This window comes from Podarcis vaucheri (assembly GCF_965113315.1).
Source record: "Podarcis vaucheri genome assembly, chromosome: 1".
Taxonomy (NCBI): domain Eukaryota; kingdom Metazoa; phylum Chordata; class Lepidosauria; order Squamata; family Lacertidae; genus Podarcis; species Podarcis vaucheri.
This window is the reverse complement of record NC_138759.1, coordinates 58,109,525-58,132,321: the sequence shown is the minus strand read 5'-3', so window position 1 is coordinate 58,132,321 and position 22,797 is coordinate 58,109,525. Positions and strand designations below refer to the sequence as shown.

The following is a 22,797-nucleotide window of genomic DNA, read 5'->3' as shown; positions in this document are numbered from 1 at the left end:
GAATCTCTGAAGTAGGACCAAATTCTGAAGCATTCAGGCTGCAGCCCTGGGCAGAGTTGCATGAGGATGCACACGTTAAATACAGCAGGACTTAACTCCTGAGAAAATGTGCATAGGAGTGTGCTGAGTGGCTTCAATCCTATGCACAGGCTCATAATAACAAGCCTCATTTAACACATTGGACTGAATATACATATTCAAGACTTGGCTACCAGTCTATGTACATGGTCACAACTGAATTGGCATGCCATTAATAACTGTGAGGGTATGCAATTGCTTTTAAATGTTGTTGGATGCTCCAAATGTTTTTAAGTTTTAAGTTGTTTTTATTTGTTTTTTAGATTGAATTGTTGTGTACAAACATTTTTCTGTTTGCTTCCCTGGGCTTCTTTATAAGTAAATTAAATATTTCATTGTCATTTTGTTAGCAATCAAATAATGTGCATTGGCCTTTTTAGGAATATGGGATATATTAGCGTTTCCCCCGCTCATTTGTTTTTCATCATAGCATTCACTTTGGTGCACTGGAATTCCTAACCCTCTTCTTTTTCTCTTTCTCTTTCCCTCATCATAGGAAGTCAACATCCGCCAGCATGGAGATGCTGCCACCAGCAAGCATGAACTTGTGCTTTGTGTCGGAGCAGCTCCAGCCGCCCTCTATGAAGTTTTCTGAATGGAAATTCAAGCTGTTCAAAGTGAGATCACTTAGCAAACCGCTTCCTGAAGACGGTCACCTGGCTCACAGTGATAAAGGAAAAGAGGCAGCCTCTCTGGACAATGTCACCGAGGAGCAGGCTGATGTGATTACTTCAGTGTCACAAGAACCTTCTGAAACAGTCACAGAAGTCAACAGCACTGAGCAGGCAAGAGATAAAAATGCCTTTCCTGTGAACCAAAGGGAGATTGAAACTCACCAAACCAAACTGCAGCACCTCTGTCGCATCTGTGGAGGCTCATTTAAGACTGACCCTTACAAGCGAAGCCACCCAGTTCATGGGCCAGTGGATGATGAGATGCAAGCCCTTCTAAGAAAGAAGGAGAAAAGGGCCACATCCTGGCCAGATCTTCTTGCTAAGGTTTTCAAGATAGACGTGAGAGGTGACATTGACACAATCCATCCTACTAATTTTTGCCACAACTGCTGGAATGTTGTTCAAAGGAAATTCAGCAATTCTCCATATGAAGAGTATTTCCCAAGGAATGGCACCATGGAATGGCATCCCCATTCCCCAAGCTGCGAGGTGTGTGGCACTGCCTTCCGTGGGGTCAAAAGAAAGAAGCAAGCCCTGAATCCACATATGAGCAAAAAGCTCAGGATTGCAGCTGGACGTGCTAGAAAAATAAGGCGTGTAAGGAATACGAAACGAGTGAACCACAAGGCTTTAATGAAAAAGATTGCCAACTGCAACAAGATACACCTCAGTAACAAGATCCTTGCTGTAGATTATCCTGTGGACTTTGTAAAATCGATCTCTTGCCAGATCTGTGAGCATATCTTGGCTGATCCAGTAGAAACGACATGTCGGCACTTATTCTGCAGAGTCTGCATCCTTAAATGCCTCAAAGTGATGGGAAGTTATTGCCCAGCCTGTCGCTATCCTTGCTTTCCGACAGATCTGGTGAGCCCTGTTAAATCCTTCTTGAGTATCCTCAACAGTTTGGCTGTGAGATGTCCAGTGAAAGGGTGTCATGAGGAGGTCCTCCTGGGAAAATACTGCCACCATCTTTCCATCCACAAAGAGGTAGAAGACAAAGAGGGCTATGTGTATGTAAACAAAGGTGGGCGGCCAAGACAACACTTACTTTCATTGACCCGGAGAGCACAAAAGCACCGCCTAAGAGAACTCAAGCTTCAAGTGAAAGCTTTTGCTGAGAAAGAAGAAGGGGGAGATGTAAAGTCTGTGTGTCTAACTTTGTTCCTACTGGCTCTGAGAGCGAGAAATGAACATAGACAAGCTGATGAGTTGGAAGCTATGATGCAAGGAAAGGGAGCAGGCCTTCACCCAGCTGTTTGCTTGGCAATTCGGGTCAACACCTTTCTCAGTTGTAGCCAATACCATAAAATGTACAGAACTGTAAAAGCAATAACAGGAAGGCAGATATTTCAGCCATTGCATGCCCTCCGAACTGCTGAAAAGTCTCTCCTCCCAGGTTACCATCCATTTGAGTGGAAGCCACCCTTGAAAAATGTCTCCAGTAACACAGAAGTAGGCATTATTGATGGGCTGTCAGGCATACAGCGTTTGGTTGATGACTACCCAGTGGACACAATTGCCAAGAGATTTCGATATGATGCAGCTTTGGTTTCTGCCCTGATGGATATGGAAGAAGACATCATGGAAGGGCTGAAAACTAAGGACTTGGATGACTATTTGAAAGGCCCTTTCACCGTGGTGATTAAAGAGTCCTGTGATGGAATGGGAGATGTCAGTGAAAAGCATGGCTGTGGCCCACCGGTCCCCGAGAAAGCAGTTCGGTTCTCTTTCACACTCATGAGCATCACAGTAGCTCATGACAAGGGAAGCTCCAATATCTTTGAAGAAAGCAAGCCCAATTCAGAACTGTGTTGCAAACCTTTGTGTCTCATGCTGGCTGACGAATCAGATCATGAGACACTCACAGCCATACTGAGCCCTCTTGTGGCAGAAAGAGAGGCCATGAAAAATAGTGTATTGATACTTGATATGGCTGGGATCCCCAGAATGTTCAAATTTGTCTTTCGGGGCACTGGATATGATGAAAAGCTTGTCCGTGAAGTAGAGGGCCTTGAAGCCTCTGGCTCGACTTACATTTGCACACTTTGTGATACAACACGCCAGGAAGCATCTCAGAACTTGATCCTCCATTCCATAACGAGAAGTCATACCGAAAACCTAGAGCGCTATGAGGTGTGGAGGTCAAATCCTTTCCACGAGACTGTTGAAGAACTACGTGACAGAGTGAAGGGTGTTTCTGCCAAGCCTTTTATTGAGACGGTTCCTTCGATAGATGCATTGCACTGTGACATTGGCAATGCAGCTGAGTTTTACAAAATATTCCAGTTTGAGATTGGCGAAGTATACAAAAACCCTGACACATCCAAAGAAGAGAGAAAGAGGTGGCAATCAACTCTTGATAAGCTCCTTCGAAAGAAAATGAACTTAAAGCCCATGACAAGGATGAATGGGAATTTTGCAAGAAAGCTCATGACCAAAGAGACTGTGGAAGCAGTATGTGAATTAATAAAGTGTGACGAGAGACAGGAAGCCCTTAGAGAACTCATGGACCTTTACCTTAAGATGAAGCCAGTATGGCGGTCCTCATGTCCCACCAAGGAATGCCCAGAACTTGTTTGCCAGTACAGCTTCCATTCTCAACGTTTCGCAGAGTTGCTGTCCACAAAATTCAGTTACAGATATGAGGGAAGGATCACAAATTACTTTCATAAAACGCTTGCTCATGTTCCTGAAATTATTGAAAGAGATGGCTCCATTGGTGCTTGGGCAAGTGAGGGCAATGAATCTGGGAACAAGCTATTCAGGCGCTTTCGAAAAATGAATGCCAGGCAATCAAAATGCTATGAAATGGAGGATGTCTTGAAGCACCATTGGCTGTACACCTCAAAACATTTGCAGAAGTTCATGAATGCTCATAATATGTTGAAAAGCCAGGGGTTCACGTTAAATCCAGAGCAGAGTATGGGAGATTTCATGACACTGGAAGACTCATTAGAAATTACTGATTCCATGGAATTCTAAGAGGAGGGTAAAATTGCATTGGTCCTGGAGCTGAACTGCCTTTAGTGCAGGCAGACTTGGAAATAGCATTGCTGTTTACAATGAGTGGTAGAGTGTCCTGCCTTTGATGGCATTTTATGGTGGGCTGTCCTGGGTAACATATTCCAGAATATGATAAGGCGTGTTAGTAGACTGGTGTGAATTACTGACCAGTTTGTAAGAGGAAAGTTGAAAGGTTTTAGGAATCTTATTCTGATTTCTTTCTATCATGTAGTAACTTTTGCCAAAGTTTTGGAAGTTTAGAAAAGTTTGTGGAGACATCAAATGAAGATTATAATGCAGAAGAGAATAGAATGCTTGTTTTCATAGCTATATTTTATCCTGCCTGGGAACCCATTTTATAGCTATATTTTATGCACCATGGGAATCCATCTTAAGGGTAGAATACACATTCATTTAATAGATAAAATATACATATTTCATTTAAAAGTTTGAGTTTTCTTTATTAGTGGCCAGTGGCCTCTAGTTTCTAATAGCAACATGAAGGGATTTGGCCCTTATTATCCATTAAATGTTGCTAATATTTAGATCTGAGGCTATGCCAACATAGGATAAAGTAAAAACTTATTGGCTTCAATCCCGAGAAAATCAGTACTGTTTATGTCCTTGTAAGAACACCACCAGTAATTGAAAACTTGAAATCATCACATTTCAAGTTTCCTTGACTCTACAAGCAAAGACCAATGAACTGGAGCAGGATGGAAAAACTTGAATTGTGATGGTGTCACAGCATGCACACAGACTCATGTGAGATCATGGGAAGAGGGCAAGAAGGAGACAATGGGTTGCAGGTTGTTGGTAGGCACACCCATCTTTCTGTTCTTAACACCACTCACTAAATAAACGACCATCTTCTATAGGTTTGCAAGAAGTCCCAGTGAATTTATTGTTAATGATTTCAGCATGCTTCAATGTAAGTTTTTGTTTTAAATACCTTATTGGATTGCGATTAGTTTAATTTACACATCTGCAATGCTGCTTATCTATTAGCATCAGTACAGTATTTATGAAATTGTTTGCACACTGGGATAATGCCTATCCAGGCTGTTCAGATAACTACAGCATATGCTTTTTATGACAGTCTCTTTTATATTTTGCCAGCAAGTTTTGTGACAAGTAATTTTATTGATACAATAGCAGTGATTTTATCTTTTACTGTTATCTGAACTAATCTTATGTTTCTTTTAAAAACGTTTGCTTAAGCGTTATGATTTTTTTTTAAAAAAAACCCTGAAATGTTTTCCTTTGTATTTTTACTTACCATATTTTAGCTTTTTTAACAGATTGCAAATTGTTTTTGGTAATAAGCAAATGTTATTCTTATATATGTAATTTCTCTTGCAGTATGTATTTGTTTGAAAATATGCATCTTTCTATGCTTTGGGTACAGTTTTGGAGCTGAGAGCTATATTGCAAAATTGGAGAGGTGCAAACTTCAAAAACAACAACAACTGCATTTGGGTCCAACAGTAGTCTGGAAAGTGAGGTTCGAGAGTTTTGCAAAGAACACAATTCCCCAAGCATCCCATTGCTGAGACTCTTGCAATGGACCAAGAGTCTGCTTTTAGGACTATCTGTAGATGGCTCTTAATAAATTAGATTGATTATAAATAAACTCAACTGATGCTTAAAGGGATCTTACTGCCCACTGTGAAAATTTTATTTACAGACAAGTCCAGAAGGCTCACTAAAATTCGCACCTTTCCTTTGGCACAACTCTGAAGTTCTGAACTATTCATGCTGCTGCTTGCTTGTTTGCTTCCTACTTTATCTGGAAACTGACATTGCAGGGTTTGTAATCTGCTACTGAATGCCAAATCTGCTTCAACAATATATTTCTGTCATTTTTTGCAGTGCGTTGGCAGTACCTGGTACATGTAAACTTCAGCAGGAGGGGGCTTTGGGGCTTTTTGTTTTGTTTTGCCAGTGTTGTGTGTGGCAAAAAGCTACCCCATATTGTCTCACACCTTCTCTCTCCTACACATACACACATAGGGGCAGGCACACAGCTGATCCATGCAGCTCCAAATAGCAGAGGGACTATTACCTTCTTTGTGCTCATCAGATGACCAGGGACTTGAAGGGGGCAAATTAGGGTGCTGGGCTCTGCCCACCTCATACTTAATATTTTCTCTACTGATTCTAAAAAGTCTGAGTTAGGATTTCTTCTTTTGAAGAAGGTTGTACATGACTCAACTCAATCTATATATGCCTTAGAGATATTCAAGTATTCTGAACTTAGCTCCTGTTGCTCTGTCCCAGCTTCTGCCAGTCTAGTAGTTCAAAAGCATATCAGTGCAAGTAGATAAATATGTACTGCTGCGGTGGGAACGTACATGGCATTTCAGTGCGCTCTAGCACTCATCACAGTCCTCTGTGCATCAGTAGCAATTTAGTCATGCTAGCCACATGACCTGGAAAACTGTCTGTAAACAAACACCAGCTCCCTTGGCCTGAAGTGAGATGAGCTGTGTACACCATAGTCACCTTTGGCTGGACTTAACCATCTAGGGGTCCTTTACTCTTTAAAAACACACACACACACACACAAAATCTATCCTTATTTTACCCTGCTTTTTTGTATGATTCCTTAGTCATGTGGGTTGTTGCAAATAGTCTCATTTGAGGTATAAATCTGGAAGTTACACTATTAAATCCCCCAGACACTTTGGGGAGGGGGTTGACATCTGATTTCCTTGGTGCACGCAAGCTATCGTGGAAATTTGAGGCTGGTTTTGTTTTGTTGTCTTTCTCCTGTACAAACTTTGTCTCTGTTGCTGCATTATTTAAATAAAGGTGTCTGTTTGGTTGAGAGGCTTTGAACTCATTTAGACAAAAGGAAGTCTCCAGCAACTGATTCCTTTAGTGAAGTGTAGAGAGAAAAACAATAGGACAAACTGCACAGCCTTGCATCTGAATGAGAGTGATTTTTGTTATTTGCCAAGAGATGCACAGTGTTGGCCCACGGCTAGGCAAATGGTTTATTGTGAAGCTTTTGGGGGCTTTGAAGCAGCTTTAAATAAGTGGAAGCACTTACATTCTTTCTCTTCTTCAAAATTACATTTCCTTTCTACTTTAAATTGATATAAATACCTCAGATGCTCATTCTGTTGGTTGGGAAGCAGTCTCCCCCCCCCTTTAAATCGTTCTTGCTAAATTGTATTGAAACTCAGCTCTTGGCAATTATTTTCTGTAGTTTTATTGTCGAAAGACTTGTGCAAGGTGTTTTAACAGGCAGTCTGAACCCCAGCCAAGAAACTTGGAGTTCAGCTAACAATTAATTCATTGTGTTAATTTAGCTGTCTGGATCCTACCAATGCCACTTTGATTTAACTGGGGTTTGGTTCAGGAGGCTAGTGGCTGGGACCTTACATGCTGGGCAGTTTACCAACAGACATTGCTTTCTCTTGTTTCACCATATTCTATGCTTATCTTATTGCTTCAGACGAAAAAGATTTGTGCTTGATTTTGAGGTAGCCAGTTACAAATGCTCTAAACTCAGGACTCGGCCATGTGTCCTAAACTGTGACATTAACGATCATTCCAAAATTAAAGCAAATATGGATGCCCAATTTATTTGATTGTCATTTTCTAAGGATTTAGAGAGAATCTGCAATTCTGTAGTCAAACAATGGCTGTAAAATCCAAAAAGCTAGAAACAGGGAACCACTTTCTGTTACTTCAGTAAAATGCTTTCAAAGGTTATATCAAGCAATATTATTTCTTGTTCTGATCATTTTATGTTATTGTTAAAATTGTTCTTAAAAATAAACTCTTTGAGAAATATTTAACGTTTCCCTTTCTTATGGTTTACTGCGAAATTGTATTTGAGATGCTCTGCCCTGGTTCTCGAAGGCAGAATGCTGTTGAATACCAGCTGCTGGGGACCACACAAGGGGAGAGTGCTCTTGGGCCCAGGTCCTGCTGGCAGGCTTTCCGCAGGCATTGGGGGAGGGGGAGCAATATAATAACAGGTTGCTGAACTAAATGTGCCATTGGCCTGATCCAGCAGACGACTCTTATGTTCTTATTGGGAGAGGGGGCAAAAAGGAGAGTTAGGGTTTCAGCCAATACTGGACAAGCAGAGTTTGGACTTCCACTTCCTCTCCTCCTTCCCAAAATCTGCTCAGTGTGTCTGTCTGTCTGTCTCTGAACCCCTTGGAACTTTTGTTGGGGTACATAGGGGGCTGAGAGGAGATATGGGGGAAGTTCTGTTGCACAAGCATGAGTTGGCTGTGTGAGCAGAACAGGAAACCCATCACCCCCAGTTCTCCCATAGTCCTCCTGACACTGTAGTCAGCAGGGTGCGAGAGATAAGGAATACAGTCAAACCTTGGTTCCCAAACGGCTCCATTTTCGCATGCTACGGCTCCCAAACACTGAAAACCCGGAAGTAAATGCTCCGGTTTTTGAACGTTTTTCAGAAGCTGAACACCCTATGTGGCTTCCACTTGAGTGCAGGAAGCTCTTGCAACCAATCGGAAGCCATGCCTTGGTTGTCGAACGCTTAAACTGAACAGATTTCCGGAACAGATTACGTCTGACTACAGTAACAGAATGGAAAGGAAGCGAAGGAAGAGGTGCTGCCCAATTACATAATTCTCCGAGAAGGTCCATTGAACTCAGTGGACAAAGTTAGGCCTGCTGATTACAACTGTTGGGTCTATTCTGATAATGACTTAGTTGGATATCACTCAGTATTTTCAGTAGTGGGGAGGAAAATTGAATTTTAATTTGTTGATCTGAAATTGGTCTGGTTTGGCTTGGAGTGTTTTGGAGGCCACCAGCTTTGTGACAGCTTCGAATTAGAACCTTTCTTAGGAAAACTGAAGCTTTGTCTTCAATATTCTAAGATTATTATTTTTTTAAAAAAGGTTGTGACTCCTTTTCCTTTCTTCTATGCTGTGTGCCTTTAAAATTGTAGTATTGTTGTGCATCAAAAAGAATAGTGCCATTTTGTTCTCTCAACAATCCTGTGAGGTACATGAAATGGAGAAATAACAAGTGAGCTTCATACCTGAGTGGGGAGATAAGCAAAGGCATCCCTGCTAAATTCTAACACTCTATCAGCTCTAGCAAACTAACTCTTTTGCCATTCCTGTAGAAAGCTGCATGCACTCTATTATTTAGTCATTCATTCATTAACTAACTATTTATCCAGCCCTTCCTCCAAAAAGAGCCCAGGGCCAAGTGCTAAAACCATTCAATTTTTTAAAAATTAAAAATGTATTTGAAATATCTGAAAACATTAAAAACACATAAAAAAGAAACTACTTGCAAGTTCCATGTAAACTCCTACATGGAAATGAGTTCCCTGAGGGAGTTTTGGATCAGCTCAGGCAGCCTTGAGTAATCAGCAGTGCTTTTGATATCAAGCCATGCACATGTATCAGTGACTACAATCCTAAACACATTAAGCAGCAAGTAAGCCCCCACTGAGGGGGGACGCGAGTGGCGCTGTGGGTAAAACCTCAGTGCCTAGGACTTGCTGATCACATGGTCGGCGGTTCGAATCCCCGCGGCGGGGTGAGCTCCCATCGTTCGGTCCCAGCTCCTGCCCACCTAGCAGTTCGAAAGCACCCTTAAGTGCAAGTAGATAAATAGATACTGCTTTATAGAGGGAAGGTAAACGGCATTTCCGTGTACTGCGCTGGTGCTGGCTCGCCAGAGCAGCTTCGTCACGCTGGCCACGTGACCCGGAAGTGTCTCCGGACAGCGCTGGCCCCCGGCCTCTTAAGTGAGATGGGCGCACAACCCTAGAGTCGGACACGACTGGCCCGTACGGGCAGGGGTACCTTTACCTTTACCCTTTAAGCCCCCACTGAAGGGGCGCAGGTGGCACTGTGGCTTAAACCACAGAACCTAGGACTTGTCGATCAGAAGGTCGGCGGTTCGAATCCCCGCGATGGGGTGAGCTCCTGTTGCTCGGTCCCTGCTCCTGCCAACCTAGCAGTTTGAAAGCACGTCAAAGTGCAAGTAGAGAAATAGGTACCACTCAGGCGGGAAGGTAAATGGCATTTCCGTGTGCTGCTCTGGTTCATCAGAAGTGGCTTGGTCATGCTGGCCACATGACCCAGAAGCTGTACGCCAGCTCCCTCAGCCAATAAAGCGAGATGAGCGCTGCAACCCCAGAGTTGGTCACGACTGGTCCCTTTACATTTACCTAAGCCCCCACTGAATGCGATGGGATTTCAGAATAAACATGTATAGGATCTAAAGCATTCCTTTTTGGATGCCTTAATAGCATGTTCAGTCCTATCCATGTTCGTGTCGGTTATCAAACCTGTTAAATCCTAAGCATGATGGTACTGGTTCTCAAGCACATTATTCTTTTTTTAATTTAATGCATTTATTGTTTTTGCAAAAACCATAGGATATTCTTGCCCCCCAAAAATTATACAAATTCAATAAAAATGAAGTGCCAACTTCCAAAATACATGTCACCACAAGACATTGAATAATCTTCACATTTCTAATTTACAAAGATTGTAAGTAATCACAGCATTTCCTCATACAAAATTAAAGCAATTTTGCATTCTTGGAAATAAAGCATTATATGCACAAATTTGTATGTATGGTTCCACTTAATTACAAATAAATCTAATGTGTGGCATCTTTCACTCAAACATATTATTCTGTGCTGAAAAAAAATAAAAGGAAGATTTCTGCACCATTATGTCTTGTTTAATGCCATGTAAATTCACTGCTGATTGAATCAGGTTTACTGATTGTTTTATATGAAAGCTGACTAGATAACTTTTTTGGACTTTCTGGTTACGCTTTAAAACTCTTCTGCATAGTAATATATATGCATACAGAACAAGACCTTATGCAAATCACCTCTAGCTCTGGGCAGTGCTTTTTTGGGTAAGAAAGCAAGGGGCTGGTATTCATATATTGATAAAAATGTCATGGGTGCCAGCACAAAATGGCTGCCAAGAATCCAGCTGAAAACCAGAAAGAGCCACCACCAGTCAATGAGACAATCCTATGCTAGATTGCAGATGGACCAATGGTCTGACTCAGTGGAGATATTCTTATTTTATGCTGTACCTGGACCCAGGTCATCCGTACCTTTGCTCAGCTACTTGTGAGAAAAAGTCAAGATATGGTGATTCTAAATGTCACCACAGGCTTTTGTCCCCTGAATAAACTGGAGTTCTTCTCATGAGTTCGTCTGTCCTCTCGTTTTCTCCACGTGGTTTGGTTTTGAGTGTGTGTAGTTTTCACCCCTGGGAGAGTGTAGCCATTACTGTTTAAAGTGGTATCATAGTGCTTTAACTGTATAGTGTGAATGTGGCCAGAATCTCAGAAGAGATAGCATAATAATAATAATAATAATAATAATAATAATAATAATTTATTATTTATACCCCGCCCATCTGGCTGGGCCCCCCCAGCCACTTTGGGCGGCTTCCATAGAAACCAAAAATACAATAAAATGTCACACGTTAAAAACTTCCCTGAACAGGGCTGCCTTAAGATGTCTTCTGAATGTCAGGTAGTTGTTTATCGCTTTGACATCTGCTGGAAGGGCGTTCCACAGGGCGGGCGCCACTACCGAGAAGGCCCTCTGCCTGGTTCCCTGTAGCTTTGCTTCTCGCAATGAGGGAACCGCCAGAAGGCCCTCGGCGCTGGACCTCAGTGTCCGGGTAGAACGATGGGGGTGGAGATGCTCCTTCAGGTATACTGGACCAAGGCCGTTTAGGGCTTTAAAGGTCAGCACCAACACTTTGAATTGTGCTCGGAAACGTACTGGGAGCCAATGTAGGTCTTTCAAGACCGGTGTTATATGGTCTTGGCGGCCGCCACCAGTCTAGCTGCCGCATTCTGGATTAGTTGTAGTTTCCGAGTCACCTTCAAAGGTAGCCCCACGTAGAGTGCATTGCAGTAGTCCAAGCGGGAGATAACCAGAGCATGCACCACTCTGGCGAGACAGTCCGCAGGCAGATAGGGTCTCAGCCTACGTACCAGATGGAGCTGGTAAACAGCTGCCCTGGACACAGATTTGACCTGTGCCTCCATGGACAGCTGTGAGTCCAAAATGACTCCCAGGCTGCGCACCTGGTCCTTCAGGGGCACAGTTACCCCATTCAGGACCAGGGAATCCTCCACACCTGCCCGCCTCCTGTCCCCCAAAAACAGTCCTTCTGTCTTGTCAGGATTCAACCTCAATCTGTTAGCCGCCATCCATCCTCCAACCGCCTCCAGACACTCACACAGGACCTTCACCGCCTTCACTGGTTCTGATTTAAAAGAGAGGTAGAGCTGGGTATCATCCGCATACTGATAATACGCATTAATACGCATTATTGGTCATACCACACCTTATATTAATACAATCATTGCTTTGCTGAATTTAAGCAAAACCATTTTGATCCGGTAAAATGCATTTCTAATGATGCTATAAAATGGAGCAGCATTTGTCTTTACTTTTAATTTTATTTAAAAAGCTTAGAACATAAAAAATACAGAAGCTATAATTACAACAATGGTATAGAGCTGATGTCAGGGGCTGAGCAGAGGTGGTCACAGCTCAGAGGCAGATGAGGGGGAAAGGTGGGAAATAATGGGAGGGGTGAGCAGGAAGAGCCAGAGCAGCAGCTGGCTGACACGTTGTCACTAGAAAGCATTCCAGACCCACCATCTCCCGGAACCCGGAGAGCCTTAAAAGTAGGAGAGCAAAGAGCTCAAATACAAAGGGCATTTAGCGGCATCCGTAGAGGAGATGATGATGATGAATGAGGAAGTGGGAGAGAAGGGGGATGGAGATTTACTTGGGACAATGCCACTATCCAAGAGGCTGGGTTCTATCGCCTCTCTTTGTAAAGTTTGACATAAAAAAAGGATTGTAAGAAACTTTCCCTCATATTGATACTTTCCTGGGCAACCAGCTGGGAGCACCCTGACAGCTAAAAACAATCACAACCTTCACCCTTGGTAAAAGCCAAGAAAAACACTTAGCCCACCATCTCTAAAACATTTTGTCCACAGAATAAGAAGCCAAGAAGCCAAGCCAAGAAGAATATTCGTCTCAAATATGGAACTATACAGGGAATTGTGGATTCTTTTATAAGTCTCAAGTACTGTGATCATCATATTAAACTGAAATAAATCCAAATAATTACAAACAAAACAAAACAAATTGAAACCAAAGCATCACTATGAAATCTTAAAACTATTTTGATTTGTTACTGGTCACTGAATTGGGATCTCAGAGTTTTTCATACCAAAATGCCATTCATTACTGTTAGACTATTGAAATAGCTTCCGGATAAAGGACTTTTTTGCAGGAGTGAATATTGTCATGGGTTTTTTCCTGTGCAATGCTTTCATGGGTGGCTTTTCCACTGGAGGAGTCTCCTTGGGAGTCTGCAGTCCCCTAGCCAAACTGGTATGCTCAGGGCAGAAGTACTTGGTGTTTACCTGTGAAAGGTGAATAAGCATGTCTTCAGATAAGTCCATGCACTGAGCGTGGACCCAGTGACCATCTCCATTTGAACAGAAGATCATTGCTGGCTTGTGGAGCTCTGTTGAGTACAAGGGCACCCAGGTGTTGATATCAATATCACAGCCTGAAGAGCAGGTGATCCAATAGCCTGTTTCTGACTCATCTTCTTCATCATCTTCATTATAGGTGTCAATGTCAAAGCTGAAAGTAAACTCCTCTGAATCTTCAAAAGGTGTAGACTCTCCTGCATCTTCTGTAGAACTCTGACTGCACACTTGTGCCATCTGTTCTGGGTCCTGATCACTTTCTTCTTTGCATCTCAACAAGTAAAAGTAGTTAGCATCTGAAATTAGCTGCCTGTTGTCTCCAGGTATACCAAACAGTATGGCTCCATTTCCCATATCACTCCCAAACCATATCTTGCAGTGTTTGATATCTGGGGTCCATTCTGGTGCCTCTCTTTCCACTATCTCTATCTTGTTATCTTCTAGGTTGATTGTATTACAAACCATTCTCTTCTGGTTATCAGAGTGGTAGCCCCCAACAATGACAAATTCCTGGTCTCCAGTCTGGGTCATGATGGCACTTGATACTGAGATCCCACCAGACAAAACACTACAGTTCACAGCTGGGCTTCCTAAGGGAAGGTCAACTTTTATTCTATAGAGATTTGGGGGTCTCGTATTACTTTCAATGGAATGGCCTCCTATGATATAGATGGTGTCATTTCTAGAAAGGGAGAGATGAAAGGAGAATCCCCCCATAAGCTCTTGGAAGGCATGTGAGGTGCAACATCCAAATTCAGGATCAACCAGAAATATGTATGGCATACAGTCAACCACACTGTTCCAGTTTTCAGTTGTCCTCTCTCCGAGGGCCTTGTATGACCTTCCCCCAACTATAACAATTATACTTTTACCTTGACTATGAACCACATTAATGGTATGGCCATATCTGGCTTCCGGGACCTCCCCAGCTAATTCTTTCTCAGTACACCTAAATGTGAATTTCTTGCTATTCTTGCTGATTAGGCTCATGATGTACAGCTTATCAGAGAGTTCATTGTTGGGTGTTTTCCCCCCATGGATGAAGTATGGACACTTCTCAGACTGGGCCATACTGCCTTTGGGAGTGCAGATGGCAGGGTACCGCAGAGGGGGAAGGTAGCAAGAATCCTTAGAGAAGTATGCTGGCTTCAGTTTGAGCTCTTCCTTTTTGAAATCAAGAAGGAAAACTCCAGTCGGACAGGACCTCTTTGGCCAGCCTTTCTGTCCAAACAAGAAAACACGGCCATCAAAGTTCAGCAGTGAAAATCCTGGCTGGATCAGTGAAGAATTGTTAATGGTCGATATCATCTGAAGAGGCATCTTCTCAGGCAAACAAGTCATGGTATTGTCAATATCTGGAAAAAAGAGAATGAGAAGGTGAGCTGCAGGGTGATTAAATAAGTTACTGCTTGGCTGTGTGACCTTGAACATATCAGGTCACTGCTCTTCACCCTGTGTCACTGCCTGTCAATGGAAGTAATTCTCTGAGATAAATGCTGTGAGAACCACAACATGAAAAAGAACGGTAGAAAAGGCAATCAAAAGGCTAAATAAGATGTGACATTTGTTTTATATCTTCTCCTGGAGGGAGCAAGGCCATATAGCTCAGCACTCATCTAGAGTGGTAAACTTTCAGAGGTCTGGCTGCAAGTGCACGTAAGCCCGTAAGGATGTCATTTCAAGCCAGCCCTTGCTCAGTGTTAACAACAGAGCAACAAGGAAGAAGAGGTTGGAAACAGGGACCACTTTCAGGATTAATTCATCAAGTGGTATCAGTCCTTCTGGAAAGCCTTTTGAGAAATGAAGAGTTTAGGTGGGCTACAAAGAATCAATATCAAGTTAAAGGCCTTGGCTAACTTAGGGCACAGTCCACCAGGAAATATTATTGCACCAGCTCTGTTGAAAGATGCTAAGGAATTCTCATGCTAGCCACACCTCTTTTTCATTTCAACACAATGTTCCCCTGAGGTTTTGGCTCCAAAGGAAGATGGCATGTGATCTAGGCAGCAGCAAGAGCAGCAAATGGATATCGCAGGCTAGAAACCCCAAGCCTTCCCTCTCTGTTATCTAGCTGTCCAACACTACTATCTTAACTAGAGCTAAGGAAGGAAATTAGACTTTAAATGCAGTCTGGGGGAACTCTGACCTGCGGGCCAGATGCACCTCATGAGAGGTCCCTATTCGGGCTTCCAACTGGCTCCAATGAGATGCTGTTTTCAAGTCTAACAGTCTTGCAGGGGACATATTTGGGAGGAAAGTATAGCTGAGTGGGAACTAGTTGCTTCTCCTCATGTGCATCAGCAGTTAGGCTTGACAAAGGCCTCCCATTGGCTTTGCTAAATGTTCAGACCAGCTGCATTACACAGAAACAAAAACAGCACATTGCTAGCATACTTCAACAGCATTTTTCAGTTTAGAGATGCATGACCATAATAGAGGTGCCATAGTTTACAGTGGTACCTCGGGTTAAGTGCTTAATTCATTCTGGAGGTCCGTTCTTAACCTGAAACTGTTCTTAACCTGAAGCACCACTTTAGCTAATGGGGCCTCCTGCTGCTGCCGTGCCGCCGGAGCCTGATTTCTGTTCTCGTCCTGAAGCAAAGTTCTTAACCTGAGGTACTATTTCTGGGTTAGCGGAGTCTGTAACCTGAAGCGTATGTAACCTGAAGCGTATGTAACCCGAGGTACCACTGTATTATGAGATACATCCTTGACAGGATGCTATCATTTGTCTGTTATCATTTATCTCTTGGGATGCTGACAAGAAGAAATTGTGATGTGGCAAATGACATAGATTTGCCAGTCTCTTTATTATTTGCTTAAAGGCTTCCCAAGTTCGCACTGGCCAAATACTTTAGTTTTTATTTCAAAAACTTGAGCCTAGGGCATCTATCTCCCATCTATCTGGAAGAAATTTTGTTTCTGCATTTGCTTTGTGTGTTATCAAATCTTCAAATTTATATGAAAGGTTGCAAATATGCTGGGAAAATGTGCAAGGAGGGGGTGCATTTCTTCTTGTCTCACAGACCCTATGAAAATCAGAAATGTAGGTTACAATTGTATGCACAATTACCTGGGAGTAAGCGGCATTACAGGGCCAGTGAAATTTGTTTTCACGTAATGATTCACAACTGGAAGGTTAATGCTTTTACACTGGGGGATTGGATTTGTTTGACTTTGCAGAATAAAACGGCATTGCCCTCTAGCATACACTACAAGTGTCACTCTTGGTGGATAGTCAATATAAACAATGTGGGATCTCAGACAGAAGTCCTTCACTGTCTTTTTTCTGGAGATCTCCTCATTGGGAAAGTAAATAATTTAACGTGGAACATGGTATGTGCATAACAAGCCATCATACTAGAAGTACAGAGGACACATCCACACTGCTCATTTAAAGCACACGACTTTCCACAAAGAATCCTGCAAACTGTAATTTGTTAAGGGTGCTAAGAATTATAGTTCTGTAGTTCCCAGGATTCCTTGGGGAAAGCCGGGTGCTTTAAATGTGCCTTCTTTGGCTCCCAGTACATTTCCAAGCACAATTCAAAGTGTTGGTGCTGACCTTTAAAGCCCTAAACGGCCTTGGCCCAGTATACCTGAAGGAATCTCTCCACCCCCATTGTTCAGCCTGAGGTCCTCCTCTGAGGGTCTTCTGCTAGTTCCCTCACTGTGAGAAGTGAGGTTACAGGGAACCCGCCCTGTAAATGCCCTCCCATCAGATGTCAAGGAAATAAACAACAATCTGACTTTTAAAAGACATTTGAAGGCAACCCTGTTTAGGGACGTTTTTAATGTTTGATGTTTTATCATGTTTTTAATATTCTGTTGGGAGCCACCCAGAGTAACTGGGGTATAATAAATAAATAAATAAATAAACAAGCAAGCAAGCAATAAAATTGTTGTTGTTGTTGTTACTGGAGTACATTTTTAGAGTCCGTTCACATGTTAAAAGTCCCATGAGGAAGTCACATTAAATTGCACTACATGGAAGCAATCAACAATTCCTGGAGTTGTTTCACAATCAACTCTGGGAATTATAGCTCTGTGAGGGGAAGGTGTGTGTGTCTCTTAATAACTCTCAGCACCCTTAATGAACTATAGTGCCCAGGATTCTTTGGGTATAGACATGACTATTAAAGTGGTATAAGAGTGGTTTAAATGTAAGGTGAGGATGTGACCTGAGTGGTAAGCTGCTGATGTGCAGCTGATCACTACAAACATCCAGAAACAAATAATTACATTGGTGTGGTGCTATGTGTTCACAACAATGCAGTTAATTTTATTTATTTATCATGTATTCAGCACCGTCTATCAAGGGAGAGCTCCATATTTCTTTGCACCTGTGTGTGTACATATGTGTGTGTATGTTCATGCTAAGTATTGACAAGAACAAGAAAACATCTGGAGGGATGCAATAAGCCAAGCCTGGTGGCTTCCAGATGTTTTGCACTACAACTCTCATCAGCTGCAGGCAGCATGGCCAATGGTCAGAGGAAAAGGGAGCTGTAGCAGCAAACATCTAAAGAGCACCAGGTTGAGGGAGGCTGCATTACACATATAATGCTTGATAATTTTTATATTAAAAAAGAATCTCATAAATGACAATAGATTAAGGCTTCAATCCTATACCGAGTTACTTGGGTGTAAGCTTTTCAGCAGTCATATAAGAATGCACTCTTTATCTTTAGGAACACATCTTATTATTTATTTATTTAAATTAGTGACTATCCACTCTTTATCCAGACAGATACAGGGTGGGGAACCTGTGGCTCACATTAACATTAATGTGTTCAGTTCCCATCATCTCTGACCATTGGCCATGCTGGCTGGGGTAACTCCCTTGAAGTCCAACAATATATGGAAGGCCACAGGTAACTTGTTAATCACCCCTCAACATCAATTCCCAGTTTTCGTTCTTATAAGCCTCCTCCACAAATGTGTGTATATACATGTGTCCCATGTATACTGGGTATTTGATAAGACTCAATAGATAAAGAGCAGAAACACATCAGTCCTGAGTCTCTATTGGTCTGCCAGTGTCGTCATTTGACACTCAAGATTCTTTGCTATGAACCAGCAAAGACGGGATACTTGCAGCACCTAATAAGTTGAGCGAGAGCCTGCAATGTGCATGTGAAAAAACGGAAAACTGCACGAGTAATGAAAAATGTGAAACCTTTACGGAGTGAGGTAGGTGCTGTACAAAATTACTCCTTGCTTATCAAGAACAGGGAAGTAGGACAGATAAGTGATTTACAATGAGGAGCCCTCCCACTCTCCTGCAAACAAACAATCACCTGCAAACAATGACCTTTCAAAGTACTTAATTTGAAGCATGTACTAAAAGTTGTGTGTTTTTTCCTTCAGCTTTAGGACCCTAGTTCTGTGGATATCTGCTCAGAAGCAAGTCCAGCTGAGTTCATTGGGAGTTACTCCCAGGTACATCTGTTTAAGACAATAGTCTGATTTATCTTAACTTTTAAAAAGTTTTGAAGCTCCTGATGGAACTAAAACACACCCAAAGGCTATAAAAATAAGGAGAAACAACTAGTATATTGGTGGCCAGTGCTAGTGATACTGAAGTCACTGGACTTTAATTACCCAATGATTTTCATAGGTCTACTATGAATATGACTAACATAACAGAAGGGTCTCTTAACTCTGTTTTAGCAGATTATTTGTGTCCTGCAGTGGTTCTACAGAGCTGGATGTATGTAGATGCCACATGCCACAGAATTTTCCTGCACTGAATCACTACATAGCTGGCATGCTTATGTGTATTATCTTCTGCTATGTGCAACCATGAATAAACAACATAGTCCTACTAATAATACATATAATCAGAGTTACCTTTAAAAAGCCCCCCCCCCCATTTATTCAGTATTTGTTTTGTAAAGCTTGAAAGATCCACTGTAGGCAATTCAGTATCCAAACACTTTACAACCTGGTTTCTGTGCTACTCTAGTCTGCCTTGCCTATCCTAGTGCAGAAATGTGAAGATATGATTTCTCAAGAAAGAAAAATTAAAGAAAGACAAATAAGTAAACCCCTTCGCATTGGGGTATATATGATAGCATTGGGACCTACCTGGGCGATGGAGACTTTTGCTTCCTACTGATACGTTTGTATCAAAATAGGGGTTCAAATGTCAACACTTTTGGATGCTTCTTTGACTGCTTTGTGTCACAGAAAAGAAGCAGGCAGGGGAAACTGTTGGCTTAGCTTACAGATGTGCTTCTGTGTTCATTGATGTGACTAACTGACTGTGACCATTTCCCCCACTTCAGATGATACAAAAGGAAACCCAACACTAGCTTGCAGTTTTAACCCTTTCAGGCTCTACCAGCCCTGAATAATAACAGGAACTTTTTTTTTAGGCTACAGTGTGTGTGCATATATAGAAATGTAGCTTGTGGATCGAGGGCCCCGGCCCCGCTAAGTGAAATAAATACACATGGACACGTGGTATAAGGTTAATGGGCAAGAAAAGGCCACAACTTTATTGATTACAGCAGTGAAAAGGTATTGGCTTAGGCATTGGATGACTATAGGTGGTGGGTTTATTCAACAGTAGGTGGAGCCTGTTGATGCTCATCCAACTATAGGCTCACCCCCTGATGTCACCGAGGGTCGTGCCATGGCCTCCCGCCAAGCAGGCATCGGACGGAATACACGACCGCCAGATTCCTTTAACGGAATAACCCACGGTAGATAGCATAGGCGATGGCCACACCTAGCCCTTGACACATCACAACAGATGAATCCAATGCCTAACCTACCCACCAATACCACACAAGTTGTGACGATTGCTACGAGGTAGGCGAAAAAACCAAAAAGCCGAATGCCAAATGGAAAAATTCCTACCAGGCCCCCCAGACAACCGGGGCGACCAACCTAAGGTCCATAGCAAGGCCAAAAACCTAGACCCTGAGCTAAATGGGAGTGGAGGGTGGGTGACTCGCTGTGGGTCGATGAGGACTGAGGGGGAGGAGAAGCCGGCGCCGCAGCATTAAGCTGCTGAACACGCCCTTCGGAGGCACCTGGTTGGCTGCCCCCGGTGTTCGTGGGCGCCGGCCGGCCAGGTAAGGAGGGGCAGGGGCTAAGGCCCCTGCCAGGGCGGAGTCCGGGCTCCCGCCCACAACCACTCCCCTCTCTTGCAGGGAGGAGAGTCTTTTCCTTTAACATCAATGTGGAGGCCCAATGATTTGAAAAATTGTAGTGTCTTAGAGAAGGATTCCTATAATTCCTATTTTATGCTATATAAGTGTATATGTAATTTGCATGTTGCCTTGCCTCAATCATAGAATCATAGAATCATAGAGTTGGAAGAGACCACAAGGGCCATCGAGTCCAACCCCCTGCCAAGCAGGAAACACCATCAGAGCACTTCTGACATATGGTTGTCAAGCCTCTGCTTAAAGACCTCCAAAGTAGGAGACTCCACCACACTCCTTGGCAGCAAATTCCACTGTCGAACAGCTCTTACTGTCAGGAAGTTCTTCTTAATATTTAGGTGGAATCTTCTTTCTTGTAGTTTGGATCCATTGCTCCGTGTCCGCTTCTCTGGAGCAGCAGAAAACAACCTTTCTCCCTCCTCTATGTGACATCCTTTTATATATTTGAACATGGCTATCATATCACCCCTTAACCTCCTCTTCTCCAGGCTAAACATGCCCAGCTCCCTTAGCCGTTCCTCATAAGGCATCGTTTCCAAACCTTTGACAATTTTGGTTGCCCTCCTCTGGACACGTTCCAGTTTGTCAGTGTCCTTCTTGAATTGTGGTGCCCAGAACTGGACACAGTACTCCAGGTGAGGTCTGACCAGAGCAGAATACAGTGGCACTATTACTTCCCTTGATCTTGATCTAGATGCTATACTCCTATTGATGCAGCCCAGAATTGCATTGGCTTTTTTAGCTGCCGCGTCACACTGTTGGCTCATGTCAAGTTTGTGGTCAACCAAGACTCCTAGATCCTTTTCACATGTACTGCTCTCAAGCCAGGTGTCCCCCATCTTGTATTTGTGCCTCTCATATTTTTTTTTGCCCAAGTGCAATACTTTACATTTCTCCCTGTTAAAATTCATCTTGTTTGTTTTGGCCCAGTTCTCTAATCTGTCAAGGTCGTTTTGAAGTGTGATCCTGTCCTCTGGGGTGTTAGCCACCCCTCCCAGTTTGGTGTCATCTGCAAATTTGATCAGGATGCCCTTGAGTCCATCATCCAAGTCGTTGATAAAGATGTTGAATAAGACCGGGCCCAAGACAGAACCCTGTGGCACCCCACTAGTCACTCTTCTCCAGGATGAAGAGGAGCCATTGATCTCATATAACAGGTGATCTCATATAACAGGTGGCAGGTGAGGGAAATAAAAAGGGATAGAAATAAGAAGGGATAGAAATTCTGACATCTCCGTTAATTATTTTCTAAGGTAGTTAAGAAATGTTTGACCAGCCACCAAATTCTACCCATATCACGAAAGGCGAAATATAATATTTTGCCTACTGTCTTTCCACAGTACTGTTTTATATATCCTCCGGACACGAGGGACTAGCTACATTATACTGCTAAAACAGAACTGATGCAGCTATGCAAAATATGGTTGTGTCCCATTTGACTACAGGCCACTGACAAGGACTACCATCTTTTATAAAGAAGATTGCAGCTCAACACCATGAATCATCTTATCCAAGGGCTGTTTCACATATTGCACACAGGAAATTTGGTACCTTCATTAGAAAGTTGAAGCTGACCACAATACAGTAGTGCTGTTTATACATACAACAGACACATTAGCAAACATGTGTCTGCTGCATCCACACTTTTCCACCTTTGATGTACACTTAAAACATCTTAACTTTCACACCTAAAAAATAAAAATAAAAAAGTAATGTGTGAATTGTCCCTGAACTAGCTGTCCATTGCTGATAAGGAGGAACTGCCTGTACTCAAAAGACAGAATCCTCCTGTTTTGAAGCAAATGGTCTCTTCAGCGCTAGGAGAGCAGCAACAAATATCCCTACATCAAATGCAAGAAGATTGCAATGTAGCATCCTATTTTGTTGTTTGTCAAAGATGCCACACTGACAGGGGGAAAGTTCACCTAGGTGTAAGCCTAATCATCTTCTTTCTCTTGGTAATTTGTCAAGCTGAAAAGCAACTTAAGAAGCCATTTGGAATTCAAAACGGCGGAATTAAATTGGATACTGTAGCTGCGCAATCAAGAGCGATCTGTGCGGCTGATTGCAAGGTGGGTTTTAGTACCACAAACATGTACTACTACAATGCCCACAAAACACCTGCACTGCTGCACCTGGCCACCTGTGCCCGCTTTCCCCCGCCTTTAATGGGCTTTTATTTTGAAATAACATTAGACATAAAGATACAATATCACTAATCAAGTGGGGAAAGGAAACTCCCTGATTACAGTCCAAAGAACATAATGGGGAAGCTGGTGGGGCAATGAGAGTGAAAAAGTCTAGGGCTGTAGTCTCAGACATGTCTACTCAGAAGTCCCAATGAA

General features: G+C 42.7%; 2 protein-coding genes across 2 annotated transcripts; one reads left to right on the top strand and one right to left on the bottom strand.

Moving 5' to 3' along the window:
• Nucleotides 1-593: 593 nt before the first annotated feature.
• Nucleotides 594-3,737, top strand: RAG1 (recombination activating 1; the record flags this gene model as incomplete). Its single annotated transcript, XM_082192048.1, has 1 exon — nt 594-3,737. The coding sequence occupies one exon, from the start codon at nt 594-596 to the stop codon at nt 3,735-3,737; it is 3,144 nt and encodes a 1,047-aa protein (XP_082048174.1).
• Nucleotides 3,738-13,031: 9,294 nt separating this feature from the next.
• RAG2 (recombination activating 2) lies at nt 13,032-19,442 on the bottom strand (the record flags this gene model as incomplete). Its single annotated transcript, XM_082222105.1, has 2 exons — nt 19,365-19,442; nt 13,032-14,629 (listed from the first exon to the last, which is right to left on the bottom strand). Exon 2 carries the CDS (start codon nt 14,613-14,615, stop codon nt 13,032-13,034), a length of 1,584 nt encoding a protein of 527 aa, XP_082078231.1. The 5' UTR covers nt 14,616-14,629; nt 19,365-19,442.
• Nucleotides 19,443-22,797: the final 3,355 nt, after the last annotated feature.